We start from the raw sequence: 20,574 nt of genomic DNA, 5'->3' as shown, positions 1-20,574 counted from the left end.
GAAAGCTGTTACAGACTGTTACAGTGTGTTCTAGCACCCCCATTTTGGTAAGGCACCTGCCTCAAATGTTAGCTTTTCTTTTTCCTCAAAGTCTATCCTGATCTTCACAGTCCCAGCCCTCCCATCTAAAAGTGACCTCTCCCTCCTATGAAATCCCTGAGAGCACACATTTTTTTTCCATGCCAGTTCACTGTGTCCCTTTAATTGATTATATCTGCCGGCACCATTGGTAAGCTTGCTTTTATTAGGTCAGTAGAAACCTCTTTTCTTCCTTTCAGTCTGCCCTTTTCTGCTTCATTACTATGGTACTTCATACATCTCTCATAAATTGGTTGAGAAACTAGAACATTTTTAGGGAAGTCACTCAATCTCTCCAGGCCTTGGTTTGCCCATCTGTAAAATGGGAGCTATATCACCTGTCCTCTTTGCCTTTCAGAATTATTATGATGAAAAGGACACATGAAGGTACACTGAGAAGTACAAAGTGCTCCACAGGACAAATGGTCACCCAGACAGAGAGTGAGTGAAAAACCTCAACCCACAGTTAGGCCCTAGAGCTTTTCTGTGCCTCTGATGATAAAGAGTACATTCTACTTTCTATGACAGTTATTCGAAGACATGCATTATGTCTCCTATTAAAGCCTTTCGAAGGTCAGGACCATGTCTGATTCATCTCTGTGTCCTTCATAGTACCTCTCGGTAATAGTAACTAGCACCTCCCAAGGGTTGCTGTTTAATTAAGGGCAGGTTGGAAACTGAGCTCACCATTGGGAAAGCTCCCACCCCTCACTAGCAGGCATGAGACACTGGTGTCTGGATAGAGGCACTCTCACAGGCTACTGGGGGGAGAGCTGCAGAGGGTTGAGGTTAGGGATGAAGGGGTAGGGAGGTCAAAGGAAGTGGCAGGAGATAAGGGGTTTTTGATAAGAGCAGAGGTGGTGTGAGGGGGTTCAGTCCCTCTGTGTGACCTCAGGCAGGTTCCTTCCTCTTTCTGGGCCTCAGTTTCCCCATCTATGTAAGAGCAAATCAGGTTGGGTGACCTCTGGGGTCCCAGTCAGTTCTGACTAGCTTTGATTTTGAAGGTTGGAAATACAAAGAAAGGAGGTCTTAGGACAGTTAATGACCCTGTAGAGGCAGACACAGAAGGGTTGATGATTGTGAACAGGGATGGGGGCAAATACAGAGCAGGGCAGAGAAATGCTCGGGTGCACCATTTTCTTTATGGAGAGAGATGAGGTGGAACAAGTGGAAGTGAGGTTGGCATCTTGGGCAGGTTAGAAGGTGGTGAAGCTTTGGCAGAAGAGGCATTAGTAGTACAATTCAAAGAACTGTAGAACACAATGGAATACTACTCAGCTATAAAAACGAATGAAATACTGCCATTTGCAACAACATGGATGGACCTCGAGAGAATTATATTAAGTGAAACAAGTCAGGCACAGAAAGAGAAATACCACATGTTCTCACTTATTGGTGGGAGCTAAAAATTAATATATAAATTCACACACACACACACACACACACACACACACACACACACACACACACAAACCGGGGGGGGGGGAGAAGATTTTTGGTGATGGGGAGCAATAATCAGCCACAATGTATATCGACAAAATAAAATTAAAAAAAAACAAAAAAACAAAAACAAAGAACTGTAGAACTGCAGTTGGACAGACCTGGGTTTGAATTATAGCTCCACTGCTTCCTCGCTGTAAGCCTCAGATTGTCCACCTGTAATAATGTCTACAATAATTACCTGGAAGGGTGCTGTGCAGAGCAAATGAGACACCCAGTAATAGCTTTGCAAACCCTGAAGGCTGTCAAATAGGGGTTCAATAGTCACTGGATCATTGTCAAACAGGAACTACAAACTCCCATGGCCCATCGTGTGTGCGTGCGTGTGTGTGCGTGTATGAAGGATGTGATATTTATGTGAATCAAAGGGAAGCAGACTGAGAAATTCCAGTATGTGCAGAGTCCTGGCTGGATCAGGCACCATGGGTTGAAAGCCGGCTTAGTCACTTTTCAACTGCATGCCCTAGGGCAAGTCTTTCACCTCTCTAAGATTATTTGTGTATAAAATGAGGATGAGGGATAATCATACCCACCTCACAAGATTGCACCTAAGATGAAAAGGGAAAGTGAATAGCAAAGCCTTTCTAAATCTGCGGACCCATACAAGTGAACTGCAATGCTGCAGGGAGAGTTGCACTGAAAAACACCGCAAGGAGTTTGCTTAGGGCCAAGGCAGAGTGAAGAATGGTAAATAAAGTGGTTGGACTTTAGAATCAGAGAGCCTTGAGACTGCCCATCCTTCAAGGCTGTGACACAGGCAAGTTGCTTAACCACACTCATCTATGAAAGCAAGAATATCTACACCTCACAAAACTGTTGTGAGGATTAAATGAGTTGTCTGCTATGCACCTCATATCAACCCTGCACACAGTAAGCGCTAGAAGAATTGCTATTGATAAGGTCCCCAACAATTCACCTTCAATGTTCTATGCTTATATTTTCCTTAACATCAGCTTAGTTTTGTAAGCTGTGAACACCTCCCAGGTCAAGGAGCCAGGAGTTAATGTGTCAGAAGCTGGAAGCTCATGGCAGGCAGGGCTCTGCATCCCTCCCAGACCTGTGAAGTCTTTCTGTGACCAGCTGGGGCTTAGGACAATGAAGAGAAGTTAAACTAAAGGCCCATGAACCATGTAGTCCACGTAGAAGGACCTGCATAAAAATGGTCAAATAAGCAAAAGTTTTAGTGCTTGTGTAAGCATCCAGTTATGGATCAGAGCATGACCAAGTCTGTCTGTGCTAAACCCAGAGGTCAGAGCCATCAGGCCTTTCTGGAAAGGCTGCAGTTCCTAGAAACACATGAGCCAAGCCACAAAATGGGGATGACCTACTTTACTGTACAGTAAGCTTTCACAATGCCAAACAAAACCAAACTCAACAAAACTTTTCATTCCATAAGACTCAATATATTTGACACCCTCATTTCATAGCACTCTTTTTCACAGTCATTTTGATAACATGCTCCTGTGATACAGAGGCACATGATAAATAACAAACTGAAATTTCCTCCTCTGTAAAGCTTCCCAGAAGAAAGATAAAGTAGTGTGGCATGAACCCACATGAACTCCTATGGTAATTTTCAATATCCCCAAATTGCAAAATAGTAATAGCTAACATTTACATACTACCTGCTCAGTACTGTTCTCAGAGTACTTTACATATATTATTGCAATCTGTCATAAGCACACTAAGAGGAAAGTAGTATATACAATTATCCCACTTTACAGATGAAGAAACTGAAGTGCAGACTAATTTGTCCAAGGTCATTTAAGCCGACAGGCTCTCAACTTGATTAATGTGGAGGCTTTGGCTAGTAATCTTTGCTATTTTTAATTTAAATGAACTTAGCTTTAGAGGTATGTTGAAGACTGCTTTATTATTTGTACTACACCAACAGGTAAGTAATGAACTCTAAGATTGGTCAGTGCCTTGACACGGCTAGAGTATACAGAAGGGAAAGATCACTTCCAGTTTGGGAGGTGGATGGATGGTCAAGGCAGGCTTCACAGCAATGGCATCTGAGCCAGGCCTTGAAAGATAAAAAACATTGTGTCCTATACTTAGGAGCTCAGTCAATACAACGCAAATATTAACAAAGCTGAGACAACTGAGATGACAATAAAAAACATGTCCTAAACAAGATGCACACCGTATATGTGACACTTTTTCCTCTTCATCCCAACACCCACTTTAATTTAGTTTTCTGACTTCAGGTCTGGCTCTCGTACCTATGTTCCAAATACAAAAATAGATCATGGAGACCAAAGTCTAATTTTTTTTTGTCTCTTTCTATGATAAATATCTTTTATTGTCATGTCTCAGTAAGAATAAATCATCTTTGTAAAAAAAAAAAAAAAAAATAGAGCAGTCTTGCTATGAATCCAGGCAAAGGTATGACTAACAAAATTTCCTAACAGAAGACAGTGAACACTGTGGCAGATTAATTCTGGAACTACAATAACCCTGATCTCATTATGCTATGAAGTCAAATTAATCAACTTTGATAATTATGCACCTAAACTATCAAAACCAATTAAGGCAAAATATCGTTCAAAATTTAGACAGAGCAACAATAATCCAGATTATTAAAGTACTCTGCTGAACGTGGAATTGTACCATATTTATAACTCAACACTGGTAAGAGTTGGAATGATTACAGCATAAAAGACATTCTTTTTCTGATAAAGTAGACAGGGACGTGTGGCATACAGGAAGGTGGCTCAGATTCAAGACTCAAGTTTATTTTTAAAAAATCTCTTCTGCACTAGGTTCCAGGTTTCTTTTTTGGTTTCAAAACTGGTCTACAACCCATAAAAATGGCATTAATGAATGTAGCATGAAGACCTCAAAAAGAATTTGGTTATTCTGGCAGTTTGGTGACATATGAGTAGAGCTGTTCTGTAAATGCTTCAGAAGAAAATTTTTCCTTCACTCTGGCTCTTCCAGCCAGGCCCATTCTGGCTTTTAAGGAAGGTTCACGGATGAACTTTTCTATTGCTTCTGAGAAGTGCAGTGGGTCAGGCTCACACAGAAACCCTGTGATGCTGTGGACGACGGACTCCAAGGGCCCACCCGAATTAACAGCAATGACAGGGCACTGCATGTACATGGCCTCCAAAGGAACAATACCAAAGTGCTCATTGCTCGGTGTGTAAAGCACACATGTGCAGCCATGCAGGAGTGAGATTTTCTGTTCGTCCGAGAAAGACCGCAGGAAGGTCACATATTGGTCAAGGTTATACTGCTGGACCATTTTCTTCAATTCCTGATAGTGTTCCACATTCTCCAGGACTCTCTCGTCATAACCACCTGCTATGATCAGATGAACTCTCTCCCAATCTTGGGATGTCAATCTTCCACGCAGCTGTACTAGGGCTTCCAGTGCCAAAGTCAGATTTTTCTTCCTTTCATATCTGTTGATGGAAAGGAACAGGAATTTTTTTCCCTCAGGGACTAAGTCATCAAGCTTTTCAGGAACAGCTGAGTCAAAGCTGGTGACATTCAGAGATGGGTAGAGGATGTCAGGATCTATGTGAGACAGAGACTTGAAGGTTTTCTTAAAAATGGCAGCTGTGAACCGGCTGTTGACCACAATGCAGTCTGCCATGCCTGTGGTGTATTCCTCTATCCAGTCAATTGGGGCCCTGTACAGCCGTTTAAGAAAAGAATCTCTCTTGGTGAGAAGCAGATCTGGAAAGTGACAGTAAAACAGAATCTTCTTACGCCGTCTGGCCAGCCTGAGCACTGGTATACAGGCAGATACCTAGTCAAAGCAAAAATCAACAGCAGATAAAGTGACTGGTGAATTCAGCTTCAACCAAACCAAAAGCACAGAGACCCATCCTGCCTGCTAGTCTGTGGGCTTCTCATGGACAATGTCTCATCCTGCTTTGTTTTCCCTGACTCTCACCCAGTACAATGCCCGGTGTATAGAAGGCTAGTAGACGTTTGCTGGATGTGTTCTAAACATTTAAAGCTTCAAGTCCAATGGTTTTCTCTTGAATAATGCTGTCCAACAGAAATAAAATAAAAACCTAGTAACATTAACAAATTTTTTAAGGGTGAAATTAATATATTTTACTTATCCAAAATACTATCATTACAAAATGTAATCAATACTAAAAAATTTTAATGAGATACTTTACATTTTCCTTTTTTCAGATTAAATCTTCAAAATCAGGTTTGTGTTTTACATTTTAGCACATCTCAGTTCAGACTAGCCACATTTCAAGGGCTCAAAAGCTTGTGGCTGGTGGCTAACATATTGGACAGTGCAGTTCTCGGATCTTTCTTCTCCTAAGGAACTGAAATGAATAAACTATAGTAGTTAAGAGCATGGGCTCTGGAGTCAAGATTGCCAAGGTTTGAATCTCAACTCTACTGTGACCAGGATCAAATAATTCATCCCTCTCTGGGCCTCAGTTTCCTCTCTGTAACACGGTGACAGTTATAATTCAAAAAAATCTATATGGTTGTTGTGATTATTTAATGCACTGATAAATGTAAAATGCTTAGAGTTTAGTACATAGTATGTGCTCAATAAATATTAACCATAATCACTGCTGAGCAAAAACTACATGCTTGCATTACTAGAGACTGTCTTGTTGAGTAATCTCTACAAGTCGCTTAATCCCCAGCTCACTTAATTAATACCTCAAGAAGGTCAGTTTTAGGCATATTGTGAAACTTATCCAAGGCTACTTAGCTAAAGCGGCAGATATGGAACTCGAATCCAGGTCTCCTACTTCCAAGCCCAGAATTTCTTCTCTACACTACAGTCTCAGCTGCCTTGTGCCTACACAAGTAGGATGTTTGATAAATGTCCATATTTCTTAAAAACAAACAGCTCCCACACAAGCAAACATGATCAAAAGTAGCTCAGGAGACACAATTAAAGAAACACAAATACAAATGTGGTGCCATTTCTACCTATCAGTTTGGCAAAGATGAAAATGGTTGACAATATTCCATGTGTACAAGAGCGTGGAGTAACAGGCTCTGTCACACACTGCAAAAGAATAAATTGACCCACCAACGTTATTTCTAGAAATTTACTCAAAAGACATGCTTGCAAGAAAAAAAACAAAAACAAAAACAGATATTCATTACAATACTGATCTATTCAGAAAAAACTGATCACAATGTTAGCGTCCTTTAATAAAAGAATATATAAATCAAGGTACATTCACACAAAAGTGAATTTTAGCCACTACACAGAATGAAGTGAATCTCTAATACTAACATATAAGCATGTCCCAAAGAGAAATCTTTGCTGAAAAAAAGCCAGGTGCCCAATGGTTAAATATGTCATAATCCCAATTATGTACAAATAAGATATTTCTGTAAACGACACACATATGCTGTGTAGCCACAGACAACTTCTGGAAGGATACAGGAGAAACTGTTAATAGCGGCTATTTTCAGGGAGAGAAATGGGATGGGACTTTTATATTATACCCCTTTATATTATTTTAATTTTTAGGGCTGAGCGAATGTTACTTTTTGAAATACATTTTTCTGGGGGGTGGGGGGAACATAAGAAGAGTCTAAAATAGCACACCCATGTGGATGTTATTTACCAAGGTAAAGAACGTGGACTTTTCTCCAAAGACCAGTGGGAAGCCCTGCTAAAGTTTTAATGGGGGCAAGTCATATTTAGCTTGGTTTTTAAACACATGTCACTGTTTAGAATCAGAGTGGCCTGGCTGGAAGTAGAATTAACAGAAATAATAGAGAAAAGCGAAGACAATACAAGAATTATTTTTAGAACGAGCCCCAAGGCCTGTTTGCTTCAGAATCATCCGACGACCCAGTTAAAATGCAGATTTCTGGGCCCCCCTCAGGGATCCAGGATGAAAACTTCCCGGAGCATGGGGCCCTGCAATGTGCACCTTTAAGGGGCCCACACTTAAGGTGCAGAACCAGTCTCACTCCCAGCTCTGACTTCTTAGGTCAGTTCCAAGCTTTCCGAACCGCAGACGGCAGAGGTCCTCCCTTAGAGGCCATGCGTGTCCTCCACAGTGAGGCCAACACTCGCGCGGCCGGCCCGGCGACCGCCTCACCTGGTCGCACACGACCACGTCGAACTCCTCGTCGGCGAGGAACAGCACGTAGAGCGCCAGGAAGACCATGCGCACGTAGGCACAGACGGCGGCGCCGCGGCCGCCCCAGCCCAGGCTGCGCGGCAGCCAGTCCCCGGCGCAGTGCACCGGCAGCTCGCGGCTCTCGGCGAAGCAGTGGCGTGGATCGTAGTGCGCTGTCCAGATCTTCACGCTACATCCGCGAGCCTGCAGCGCCAGTGCCGCGTCCAGCACCAACCGCTCGGCGCCGCCCACGCCGAGGTCTGGGTGCAGGAACAGCACCGACGGGCTGGGACCCGGCTCCAAGTTCTCCTCCTGCTTCTCCTCCATGGCCCAGGAGCTGCGCCTGCGCCCTGCGCGCAGAGAGGGCTTCCGCGCAAGCTCCGCCCCCTGGCTCCCAGCTGGCACCTGCGGGTCGACCCCGCCCTGCCGCGCGTGCGTCATTTAGGCCACATCAGCGCAAATCAGTGGGCGCCTAATAACCGCCAGAGAAAGTTTCTCGTCTGACCTTGGCTATATCCTTTCTTTGGTAGGAATTGGAGACTGTTAAGGACTCTGTAATTCAAAATAAGGAGAAGGAAGGTCTGTACTTCCCACACTGCAGCTAACCAAGTCGCTTGTAGAAGACTTTCTACAGGCATATCGTGGGACAACCCAGGCGTCCCTGGAGTCAGCGAGGACCTTGCCCGCAGGTCTGGGGGCGGAGCCCGACCCATTCTCTCCAGCTGCAGGACCTTTGGTGGCTCCCAACTTACTGAGCGTCAGCGCCTGCCACCCTCCGGCCTCCAGCATGGTATGGCGGCCCTAGCTTCCTCTTCTTGGTCCCTGCCTCTTCCCGGCGCCCTGACTCCTGCCTTACTCCTTGTCCTTCTCTGTGGCTCCCTTGCTTTCCCCAGCGTCCGGTGCGGGTGTCGGTCTCGGGTGCGGGTCCGTGGCGCTCACCCGTCTGTCTGTCTCTCTCTACAGCCTGGTCCGACCCCCAGTGGCACTAACGTGGGCTCCTCTGGACGCTCTCCCAGCAAGGCAGTGGCTGCCCGGGCGGCGGGATCTACTGTCCGGCAGAGGTAAGGATCCCTGCGGCCTGCTCGGTTGCGAACTCGGAGAGTTGGGGCCCAGGAGTAATCTAGTTCTGGAAAGGAGACCCTAGCATTTGAAGATTCGCAAGGGAAAAATGAACTTCAGATGACGTGGCCATGGGAGTAGATACAGGCCTTTTGGGAAGGAGGCGAATTATTTCTCGTTACTCAGTTTCGCGCATCACTTTTAAAAAAGGAAAGTTAAACTGGAATAGGGTCAGAGACCACTTTGAGAAAACTGATGTCATTGAACTGGTGTCGCTGGACCTGAGCTCTGCACTCTCATTTCCATCTGGAGTTCCCACACAGTTATTAAACTATCTAACATAACTTGTCCGACACAAAACTCAGTCTCTCCATTGACCCTACCCTCCTCCGTCCGCAATTATTTCTCTATGTGGCACTGCTATACACTCGTTTACCCAAAGCCAGAAACTTCAGCGTCATCTTGGGTTTTTCTTATGCTATCTGGCTATCCAGTCATCTACCAGACTTTAAATTCTACATGAAAACCTTCTCATCAGTTCTTTCTTCCTCCATTTCTACTGCCCCAGCTTAGCCCTCAACCTCTCTCGTCTACTTATGCGTTTGTTACCTATCTCTTCTCTCTCCACTTCAATTCCAGTTTATTCTCCACTTTGCTCTTACTCTTCTGCTTAGTTTTTCCAGTTAGTTTCTTGTTGTTAACTTTAAAAAAAAGGGCAGGAGGGATTACCAAGGCTCTTGATGGTCTTTTCAAACTAACTCTCTCTTCCCTCTCCTGTGGTCCAGCAACAGTGAAGTTATTGCTGTTTTCTGAAATCAGTACCCCTTCCAACTCAAGGCAAAATTTTATTTGTTTTTCAAGACTAAGCCCAGGGATTATTTCACTTGTGGCCTTCTCTGTATTTGCGAGCAACAGTAGCTATTAGCTTTCCCTTTTGCTCCCATAGCATTTTGTGCATATCATCATAAGACCATTTATGTTTCCATATTCCTTCTTTCCTAGACTTTGACAGAGAACCTGCCCAAGTCATTTCTATTTGTAGCCATAAGGCCTGACACAATAAATGATGAATTAATGAAGGAATCAAGCAACCTTGTTGTCTTAGAATTTTTGAAGGAACTAGTGGAGTTTTGTCTAGAGAGGGAAAGGCCTCGAAGGGATGCATGAAATCTTTTCTTAAGGATGTGAAGAGGGATGAGACTTTTCTTGTTGGCTGCAATAGGTAAATCTAAAACTGATGATTTGAACTTACATGAAACAGATTTCAGCTCAGAGCAAAGAAATTCTGATAGAACTGTTGGAAATGGTAAAATCCTGAACGATTGTCGGTTCCTGTCACTGAACTGTTCAAGAGAAGTGTATTAAGCTGTCGTTTAGTTTATATAGGCTTGGAGTGTTTTCTCATTTTCACCCTAGAATTTGGAGATTCTTTGTACAGGAATGGAAAACATGTCCTGTAGGTACATCTTCTTCAGGAATTGGCCTGGTTAATGAGCATTGGTAGTACTGTGGCAGGAAAGTTTGGCCATCTGAGTATTTTTAAAGAAAAAAGGAGAAGCTCATACTCACCAAATGTGAATTTGATGATAAAATAACTTAGTTAATAAACAAAAATGAAATAACTGATGCACAAGTGAAATGGAGAACTTAAACATTTGGGACCACATGCAGCTTTTAAAGTTATGGGTGTTGTCATTTTTTAGGATTCAGTATGATGGGGCCAGTGTAACTAGACAGACCATAATTGTATGTATTGAGAGACCCAACAATGTTCCCTTTTAGAATTTTGGCACTGGTTAAGTATTATTTCACGAGTGTAACGTAATACGTATTGGTTGTCTAAGAATATATCCTTCATAAGTCTTTAAGAAAACGTTGAAGCTAATGATTAATATGCTTTGGATTACGTAGTATGCATATTTGCATTCTCCATGCTCAATGAGGTAATAGAGTTAGTACCTTGGAGAAGAAGTGGTATGGGATTTAAGGTTAGACCGGGGTTGGAGTCTTTGCTCTGCTTAATACAATGTAGAAGGAAGTTGCTGTGAGGATGAAAGGAGCAGTAATGCTCTGTAAACTGTAAAACTGTGAAGGGCTACACAGCGTTCAAGGAAGATTAATGGAACTCAGTGATATTAAGATGGTGGAAGAGCCAGGGATGTGAGGATGGTTATCAAATAGTTATTGAGGGTCTTCTACATGCCAACTGCTGTGTCAGCTCTGAGGATTTATTTGTGAACAAGAAAAGCAGGGTTTGTCCTCATGAACCTTATATTCCAGTGTGGGAGACCATAAGCAAAACAAATAAGTAAATAACTTAAATTCAGGCAATAAGGGCTATGAAGAGAAATAAAGCTGGGTGGAAGATAGAGAGTGGTGGAGTAGGGTGAGGGTGGATAGTTGTTTTATGTACGGTGTTCAGAGTAGGTGACATTTGAGTAGAGACCTGAAAGAAGGAGGGGAGACAATCATGCAGTGATCTCAGGAGGAATAGGCTTCATAGGCAAGAGGAATGGTTAAGTGTAAAGATTCCAAGGGCAGTGAGCTTGGCTTCTTCAAGAACAGCCAGAAGACCATCCTGTTAGAACAGAGTATGTAAATGGTTAGGAAAACCATTGTGTTAAGATATTGGAAGGGGAAAGCAGTAATACAGTGGCCAGAAAGAAGGTAAAATAGATCCAAATAGAAATTTAAGAGATGAAAGTGGGCTCTGTTACTGCTACCTAATTTCACAGTGAGGGACTAGGAGGTATTTTGAGTACATTTTTGTATTTCTAGGCCCCCCCCCCTTTTTTTTTAAATCCTCTGCTATGTCTTGTGTGCCAAGAGAAGTAAGAAATCTTGAGAGGCCAACCTGATTCCTCTGGGGGCTGCTTTAATTCCAGGAGACTTTGAAGATAGGAACTGGGAGTCAGGAGTCCTTGTCCTGCCTCAGCTGATGACTTATCATGACCACACTGGGTTTATTTTCTAACACAAGTTCCTTTTTATGAACAAGGAGGAACATTTGAGATACCTACCCCACAGATTAAATGATGTCTATCTGTATGTGTGAACGTTTTCTAAGTGCATGAATTACTCTGTAAATCCCTATACGATTATGTTTGCTATTTACAATTAGTTTTCCCGTAGAAACAGTCATATGATGGAGTTATAAGCTCCCAGGCTATCACACAGCCCGTAGTTAACATGTCTGGAATATAATCCTTGTAGTACAATAGACCCAAATCATTGTTTGACACTGATTGCTGTCAAAGTTCCAGCATGAATACAGCTCTTCTGCTGGAATGCCACTGGAACTAGGACTCCACTGTTACACTCCATCAGGAAGCAGAGCAATCTCCCTGAGCTATAGGCAGTGCTGCTTACATTCAGAGTGTGGTGGAAAGGCCTTGACTGGGTGATGTGGGCATTAGGACCAGGGCTGGGAGGAAGGCAAGAGAAGATGGTGGGGATCAGGTTTTCACTTCTCTGTTTCTTCTCTGTATGCCCTTTCCTTTTTCAAAAACCCAGAATCAGCAGCCCACAGATACTGGAATGGGATTTTAAGGAAGGATATACTGGGATTTGGTTAATGGAGGGAAGTGATGAGACAGAGCTTTCCCTTTCTCCTCTTCCTTTCCGCACACATGGGACTTCTGAGTTGGTGAGAAATGGGCTGAAAAAGATTCCTTCTGATCTTTCCTCTCACCACTTACCCCATGTTGTAGCACTACCACTGGGGTGAGATGAGCAGCTGAGACTGGGGTAGTACTGTGTGGCAGGATAGTTGCTGGGTGGGGTTCCCCTGGGACTGAGGGCTTCTCCCAGAGAGGAGGGAGAGGATTCCCTGTGCCTGTTCCTGGTCAGTGCTGTGTTGTTAGGCTGCTTCTGTTTGCTAGGGCTGCGTGTATCAAATAGCTCATTTCACAAGCTGTCTTAGTCCATTTGTGCTGCTAAAACAAAATACCCGAGACTGGGTAATTTATAAAGAACAGAGATTTATTTCTCAGAGTGCTGGAGGCTGGGGAGTCCAAGATCGAGGGTTCCACATCTGGCAAGGGCCTTCATGCTGCATCATCCCATGGAGGAAGGCAGAAGGGCAGGAGAGCACGAGAGAGCAAGAGATTGAACTTGCAGCCTCAAGCCCTTTTATAATTGGCATTAATCCATTCTTGAGGACAGAGCCCTCATGTCCTAAACACCTCACATTAGGCCCCTCCTCCCAACACTTGCATTGGGGATTACTTTTCCAGCACATTTTTTGGGGGGACACATTGCAAACCATAGCACAGCCTTGATCTCCCTGTGAGAGAAAAGTTCTGGTTGGGTCTTTTCTGCAGTTTTTCACATCCAACCTCTCTGTCCAAGGTCTGTGATCAGTATATCAAAATAGTGAAATGAGATTACAAAGTAATTTTCCGTAAAACATATATTCCATTTTGGGATCTGGATACAATTAAAGTTTAGTGTTTTTTGTCTCTTTTGCAGTAAATACATAATTTTAAAACATATCTTTTAAAGTGGTCATTTTAAGATCAGATTATATGGATTCAGGACATTTTTTAATGGGTTTGTTACTTGGCTTCACAAAAGTACATGTGAAGAGAAACTGAAATGCACTGTCTGAATGAGGCAGCAGGATGCTGTGGGCAAGTGGATGGGCTCTGGAGTCAGAACCAGGTCCACGTCCCAGCCACCTGCTGGCAGTGTGGTCTTGGGCATTCTGCTTAAGCTTTTCTGAGACTAATTTTCCTCTTTTATAAAATGGAAACAGTAACTATTTTTCAGGGTTATTGTATGCATTGGCATATGGCAGATACTCGGCATATGGCAGGTACTCAGTTCATCGTGGTTACCATGATCAGAGTAATAAAAGCAAGAATTTGGGTGGGTACTAGCAAAGAAGCAACTTGGTTTTTTTTAAATTGGTTCTTTAACAATGTAATGGTAACATATGTTACCGTATGATGCTATTATGAGGATATGATGCTACATATATACATATGACACTATTATAAGGATTTCCCCCCCCAAAAAAGGTCATTTGTAACATTTTCTTCTCTTACAGGAAAAATGCCAGCTGTGGAACAAGGAGCACAGGCCGCACGACCTCGGCAGGCACCGGAGGGATGTGGCGATTCTACACAGAAGATTCACCTGGCCTCAAAGTGTAAGTCTTGGGAACAGACCTTGTGTTTCTAGTGTCACCAGGGCAGTGCTGTCTGTCTCTGCCACCAGGGGTGCTTGCTTTGATGAGATTTACAGTACATAGCAGCTTCATTTGTGCCAGGTGGGCTGGGTTTGGTTTGCCCATTTATCAACCGATTAGACAGTTTAGGGCCTGGAATGACATCTCTTCATGGAGGGAGTGAGAGGAAGGGATGATCTTCATGTAGCTATGTCAGAATAAATGATGGGAACAGAAAGAACTGGAGGGAAAACCACTTAATTAGATGAAATTGCTCTTCATTTGGTGTTCTTGCCCCACACTGAGAAATAGGAGTAATCATTTGAATAGGAATTGGGTGATTTTTCAAAGTTTTCCTGGAGGCATAAGCTGATCCTATTACAACCTAATGGAAGTTTTTCCATTAGGCTGTGTTACCAAAAGTTCCTTGGCCTCCTTGCCTTTGGTGGGTGGTGAGTAGACGTGGGTGAACTTATCACTTTTCAAGTTCTTAGGCCTGGGAGTGCTCATTACGTGATGGAAATGGGCATCAAGGGGACCCCTGTCCCCATGCCTTGCTCACCTCACTTGCCAGGATTTCTGGTGCTATGTGGCAGACCCGATCCCACAGCTTTCTGACCAGAGTAGGCTCTAGAACACCACTGCTTACAGCTGTTCCCTGACTATACCCAGTGGATGAGGAATTGGACTAGTGATAGCAATTCATTTGCATAGGACTTGATGCTTTGCAAAGAACTTTCAATGTCTATTTTCTGGTTTGATCTGCTCAAGCAATCCTGTGAGATGGGAGGTGTTGCCATTTTGCAGATGGGATTCAGAGAGGTGAAGTGACATGCTTGAAGACAAACAGCAAGAGATGGAACCAGATATTCTGACTGTTAAATCCTGTCTGGTAGGAAAGAGGCAAAATTGGATTAATTTGGATTGGTTTAATTAATTTGACCAGCAGCTTGACTTGGATCACAAATTTAGTTTATTAAGGCTTCTCTGGAATTCTTGAGATTTGGTTTTTTTTTTTATTGATCCCCCCCGTTATATTGGAGACATATATGGTAAGGCAAGAATCTGTTTAGGAAGTAATTCTTTGGGGATATGTGAGTTGACAGCATTCTGACTGACAACTTTTTGGTCTTTGTTAGAGGCAAATTTTCTGAGAATTTCAGAGAGAAATTTTGAAGCTCCTTGCTCTTCAAAGTATCCAAGGGACTCATTTTAAACCCTTTTTCAGAAGGTAGTAAAAACCTGTTCCCCTGTGGGTGAGTCTGGCTTGTGTTTGCTCTGGGCTTCCTGCTGTTGTACAGTCAGACTTGCTTGCTGCTACAGCTTGAGTGTTCCAGGAATCAATAGAAGCTATTCCTGAAAGTGTCATAAACCACACTCTCTTCACATCAGAGATAGGTGTTTTTGGTGAAGGGATACAGTTGGGAATTATTATCTACAAATCCATGCCTGAGAGCAATCAAACAATATCTTGGAGTTTGCTTTTGGCTCTTTCTAGGAGTTTAGAATTCTTTTTCAGGTTGATAATAGAATTTCCCAAGAGTGTACTATAAGCCTGTGTTTATTGTGTATTAATTTATTTAGTACTTAAGCAACCCTGTGAAATAGGTACTATGATTATCCCCACTTTACAGATGAGAAAACTGAAGCCTGGAAAAGGTAAGTATATTCATCTATTTCTGTTGCTTATGACAGAATACCTGAAACTGGGTAATTTATAAAGAAATGAAATTTCTGGGTAATTTATAAAGAAATGAAATTTATTTCTTATAGTTTTGGAGGCTAGGAAGTCCAAAGTCCAGGGAACTCATCTGTTGAGGGTCTTCTTCTTACAATGACATAGGGTGTCACATTGTCAATAGCGTGAGCAAGAATGAGCTAAACTTCTCACTTGCTGTCCTTATAAAACCATCATAACCACACCTGTGACCACCCATTAAACCATAAATGTATTAATCCATTCACGAGGATACAGTCCTCACAATCTAATCACCTCTTACATTACAGGTCCTTTCAATTACCATAATATTTCCCACCCTCTTAACACTGTTACAATGGAAATTAAGTTTCTAATACATGAACTTCTGGGGGACACATTTAACCCATAGCAGTAAGTAATGGGGCTAGTCAGTCACAGCTTGTAAGTGACAGTTGGTTTCCAAACCCTGGCAATGTAACTCCGAGAGGTGTACTCTCAGCTTTATGCTGTATGGCTGGTGTTACTCTAAGGTTGCCTGTAGGGGAATGTGATCAAGGGCAGTGTGGTGATGGTCTCTTCCCATGTACTTTTAAATTTGTTTATTCCCTTAGTTGTACAAATTTTGGAGGAACAAAATAGGAGTGTAGCAAGGACTTTGATCTCTGTGCATTATTTAGTGTTCAGCTGTGGTCTCTGTTACCCTGGCTGCTTCACCGGGTTACTTCCACTGCCTTGATGATTATAAAGATTCCTTTTCTGTGGTCTTTTCAATTCTCTACTCCCCAGTCGTATCTGGGAGGTGAAGTGAGACATCTTGAATTCTCCAAAACAGGTGTTGGCAGGAGAGTCAAAGAGGTGCAACCTGTAATGTTTCACTAAAGTAGACATTCACAGGTTTTGTAAAATCTAGGAGTTCTCCCTTTAAGAAACTCATATGCTAATTCTCAGCCTGAAAGACATTTGATTTAAGAAAGGGCTGATGAGTAAAATTTCTTTCCTATAATAAACTCATGAATATAAATCAAACTTAGTACATGTTGCCTAGAATATTTGCTCTTTGAAGGTGGAAACCTTGAGGCAGTAAAATGAGCAGTATGTGTGGAATCAGAAAACCTGAGTTCAAATCCCTTTCCATTCTGGTTGTGTGTTTGTAGGCAAGTAATAATTAATCTCATTGAGCCTCAGTTTTCCTTATTTATAAAATGAGATTAATACTTGTCTCACCTGTGTCATGAATGTGTTTTACAGGTCAAATGGGATCTTATTTTTGAAAACACACTGTAAATTACTTAACGTGGTATTCATCTTTGTATATCTAATACGTTGTAGTTAGACAAAGAAAGTGGTCTTTAAATAAATCTTAATTTGAAAAAAATAGTTTGGTGATTAAATCACTTCACTTAAAGACTTTGGGAAATTTTTCTTCTTTTTATTTTGGAAAATATCAAATACATGAAATTAGACTAGTGTCTCCAAGACATCAGATCATTTTATTTGTAATGTTTTGGTATGTTTCACTAAAAGATAAGGGCGCCTCCTTTCTAAGCACTACCACAATGCCATCATCAAAATATCCACAATAATAATTTTGGGAATATTTTTAAATAATGTAAATTATGTTCCTGGATGACTCTTAAGAGCTTTCCTCCCTTCCCCCCACTACTTCCCTAGGCAATCTTTAATATTACAAATGTGATGATAAATTATTACTAAAAGTAAGCTTGCCTTCTCTTCTTATTTCTAGTGGCCCTGTTCCAGTATTGGTTATGAGTCTTCTGTTCATCGCTTCTGTGTTTATGTTGCACATTTGGGGCAAGTACACTCGTTCATAGATTCAGCTACATCCATCTGTCATCTGAAGAAGAAGGAAAAAACCCAACATATCTTGGACCAAAGTATAGTGATTTTCTGTTCATGAGAAAAATTTTCTGTAAGCTTACTGTTTTACAAGGAACTTAACAGGAATTGATTTTGAGGAATCAGTTTTTTTCTATAGCTAATAAACTTTTTAATTCATTTATACTGGGTCTGATTGCTAATGCCTTACTGCTAGGGCCCTTAGTCTCTTGACCTTTAGATTTACAAGTAAATATGTAGAAAATATGTATTGTGGAGATTGTGTTCTTTGTTGGATTGACAGTTCCTTATATGACCATGTGGTCATTCAAACCCAAGATACGGTAGTTGGCTTTGGCTTGTTTTCTTCTAGGTATTTCTGTCCTGGTGATTGTCATTTTGGGTATTCTGCAATTTTCAAAGAGTATGCCTGTGACTCCTTCAGGCAGATCTGTGTTCAAAGGCATCTGGTACCCAGGGAAACAGTCAAAGAAATCAGAAACTGGAAATCTTGGATGAAATGTTTGCTCGTTCTGTTCTTTGTCTCTAAAACCATAGATAATATTTTGCGTCTTCTTTCTCTCTAGTTCTTAATTCCATGCACGTAGACCGGGGGTTTCCACCCATTTATCTTATTGCTAAAACTATTTTGAAAGAATTAATTTGGTAAATTGGATTTATCAAATAAAATTTTGTTTTCATTTGGATTAAAATTAAAGACCTTTCTAATCAGAGTGAAATACTAGCATTTCAACACTGAGTTAATATAATTCCAACCAAAAAAAGTTTTGGAAGTTTAACTTAGCTTTTGCTGCCATACTGGATATAAGCATTCAATTTCTCATAGGCCCTAGGAAATACCGAGGATTTCTCAAAGGTAGCACACTCCAGGAGCCTAGGACTCCAAGCCAGAATTTCTGAAGAGTAAGTGAACCCTGTGAAATGCCCTAGTTTTCCAGCAGAATCACAAAATGATGAACAGGTGTATTAGTTAAAAAATAGATAATTTAAAAAACATCTTTTTCATAGATTAAGCTTATTTAAAAAATTATTTGAACAGTTAAGCGATTTCATAAGTGTTTTTTAAAATTCTAGCTGTAAAATAGTTTTCAGTCCAAAGCGTCAAATTTAAATGATGAAAGTATGTATTTTTAAAAAAGATTTCCTAGGGCAGTATAATGGTGAGTGTGCTCTTGTAAATCCTAACAAATGGCATTTCATTGGGAAAAAGTTGATGAAAAACTGGTTTCCTTGGATCCTGTGAATTGCTTATTACATGAAACAGGTGTCTTTATTTTTGAAATGCAGGGAAAAAAGTCTCAGTTTTGTTTGGAAGAAATTAAAGATGATAATATCTATAATGAATTTTTCCGATAGGTTCATGGTACCAATAACAGCTAAAAGTTATGCCTCTGATTTGGAAAAGAAATCTGTTCCTCTGTCCAGGGGGATCTGTTTCTTCTGGGGGAGGTGCTGCAGGCACACGGGGGATCTATTTGGTTATGAGGGGTGCATTCTCTTCCTTGCACCCATCTGCCTAGCCATGGCCTCTAGTGGACTGGTAGCTGAAAGTCACTGAATCTTCTGAGCTAGCAATTTATAAGAAAATGTTAATCTTCAGGGGCAGAACAAGGAGATGCTTCATTCAGCAGAAGGAGGAGAAGGAAAATTGGGGGCTGGGTATAAAGATTTACAACTACTATGTAGCTCCTTTTGGCTCTGATGATACAATGCTAATACCATAGCTGAGAATCTTCGTGTTCAAGCTGTTCCTTTTTTTTTTTTCCCAATTTTTTTATTGTGATATAAAATACACATCAAATTTACCACCCTGACCATTTTTAAGTATGTGAGTCAGTGATATTAAATACATTCACATTGTTGTGCCACCATCACCACCGTCCACCTTCAGAATTCTCTTCATCTTGCAAAACTGAAACTCAATACCGACTAAACCATCACCACCCTTCCCCCAGCAACTGACAACCCCTGTCCTATCTTCTCTATGATTTCGACTTTTCTATGTACCTCATGATTGTATAAGTGGAATAACACAGTAGTTGTCTTTTTGTGACTGTCTTATTTCACTTAGCATAATGTCCTCAAGATTTATCCATGTTCTAGCATATGTCAGAATTTCCTTTTTAAGGCTGAAAAGTAATTACATTATATGTATATACCACATTTTGTACTCCTTTCTTCTTAAATAGATATTCCTGGACTGTTGTTTCCTGAGCCTTTTATAGTAATTCTAAAAGCCTAACAAATTAGATCTTTACCTGAGTTAAGTCTACCTTAGCCCAATGAATCCTCAAGCTTCCTTGACTACAGGCTATAATTCCAACCACTTCTTCGTGGATACATAAGCCAGCATATGCTGAGTGGAAGCTCTAAGTGATTAAGCAAAAGTTGAAAAATGAGTTATGTTATAACTGCAGTTTGGGCTGAGCCTTTTAAGTCATTGGGGAAAAACCATGTTGGGGAAAGGGCTCAAAGAGTTCCTGGGTCTAGTGGGGCATGGGAAGACTAGGATCTCTGGGCCGTAGTATTACTCTGAACACATTCCAGTGAAACTGGATGAGGATAGAGCTGTTCCTGGGGGGGCTAAATACACTGTAGCCTGTTTTCACACCTGTCCTAGTCTTGTCTTGTTTTTCCCAGGTGCTAGTGCCTCCACAGGAAGAATCAAAAAAGACATTTTGAAATCATGCAAATGTTGGCATCAAGTAAAAATAGATGGAAATGTCTATGAAGCTGGCCTCATTCAACAGAAAATACTGTACAGCATGTGGGGCTCCTATGTGCATAGGGCCATGCTCTTGATTCCCACAAAACTGCCTCCTGGGAGTTCCAGATCCATTGTCCCTCCCCTCGAATGCTGAAGGAAGAAGGTTCAGGCCAGGACCAAGTTTGTTTGATCCTTTGGGTGCATGACTAGGACTTGAAAACTTATTGCACCTACTTCATCTTGTGGGCTTGGAAGTGTTCCTTACTGGTTCAACTGCTGGCCCTGCAATTTACCAGTTGTGAGATATTGGGTAACTTCCCTTCTCTGGGTCTCATTTTTCTTATGTATAAATGAGTATGGTTATGATAATTCCTACCAAATAGGAAGATTAGACTAGAAGAAAGATGTGAGAGTGCTTTGTTAA

At 41.6% G+C, this 20,574-nt stretch overlaps 2 protein-coding genes across 2 annotated transcripts; one reads left to right on the top strand and one right to left on the bottom strand.

Annotated features, from left to right (window-relative positions):
* Nucleotides 1-2,993: 2,993 nt before the first annotated feature.
* Nucleotides 2,994-7,985, bottom strand: ALG2 (ALG2 alpha-1,3/1,6-mannosyltransferase). The gene is made up of 2 exons (XM_063082188.1): nt 7,638-7,985; nt 2,994-5,338 (listed from the first exon to the last, which is right to left on the bottom strand). The coding sequence occupies exons 1-2, from the start codon at nt 7,983-7,985 to the stop codon at nt 4,436-4,438; spliced, it is 1,251 nt and encodes a 416-aa protein (XP_062938258.1). The 3' UTR covers nt 2,994-4,435.
* A 233-nt stretch (nt 7,986-8,218) lies between these two features.
* SEC61B (SEC61 translocon subunit beta) lies at nt 8,219-17,604 on the top strand. Its single transcript, XM_063082575.1, has 4 exons — nt 8,219-8,448; nt 8,622-8,719; nt 13,768-13,869; nt 17,331-17,604. The coding sequence occupies exons 1-4, from the start codon at nt 8,446-8,448 to the stop codon at nt 17,416-17,418; spliced, it is 291 nt and encodes a 96-aa protein (XP_062938645.1). The 5' UTR covers nt 8,219-8,445; the 3' UTR covers nt 17,419-17,604.
* The last annotated feature ends 2,970 nt before the right edge of the window (nt 17,605-20,574 follow it).

Source organism: Cynocephalus volans, chromosome 17 (assembly GCF_027409185.1).
Source record: "Cynocephalus volans isolate mCynVol1 chromosome 17, mCynVol1.pri, whole genome shotgun sequence".
Classification (NCBI taxonomy): Eukaryota; Metazoa; Chordata; class Mammalia; order Dermoptera; family Cynocephalidae; genus Cynocephalus; species Cynocephalus volans.
Note: the sequence above shows the minus strand (reverse complement) of the source record. Positions and strands in the feature narration are given on the sequence as shown.

What these genes read in the sequence shown, in the direction of transcription:
- ALG2 (XM_063082188.1), bottom strand. Translation starts at nt 7,985, where the DNA reads ATGGAGGAGAAGCAGGAGGAGAACTTGGAGCCGGGTCCCAGCCCGTCG. An exon ending in ACGTGGTCGTGTGCGACCAG is followed by an intron (nt 5,339 to 7,637) that starts GTGAGGCGGTCG and finishes TGCTTTGACTAG; the next exon opens with GTATCTGCCTGTATACCAGT.
- SEC61B (XM_063082575.1), top strand. An exon ending in GGATCTACTGTCCGGCAGAG is followed by an intron (nt 8,720 to 13,767) that starts GTAAGGATCCCT and finishes CTTCTCTTACAG; the next exon opens with GAAAAATGCCAGCTGTGGAA. An exon ending in GATTCACCTGGCCTCAAAGT is followed by an intron (nt 13,870 to 17,330) that starts GTAAGTCTTGGG and finishes TCTTATTTCTAG; the next exon opens with TGGCCCTGTTCCAGTATTGG.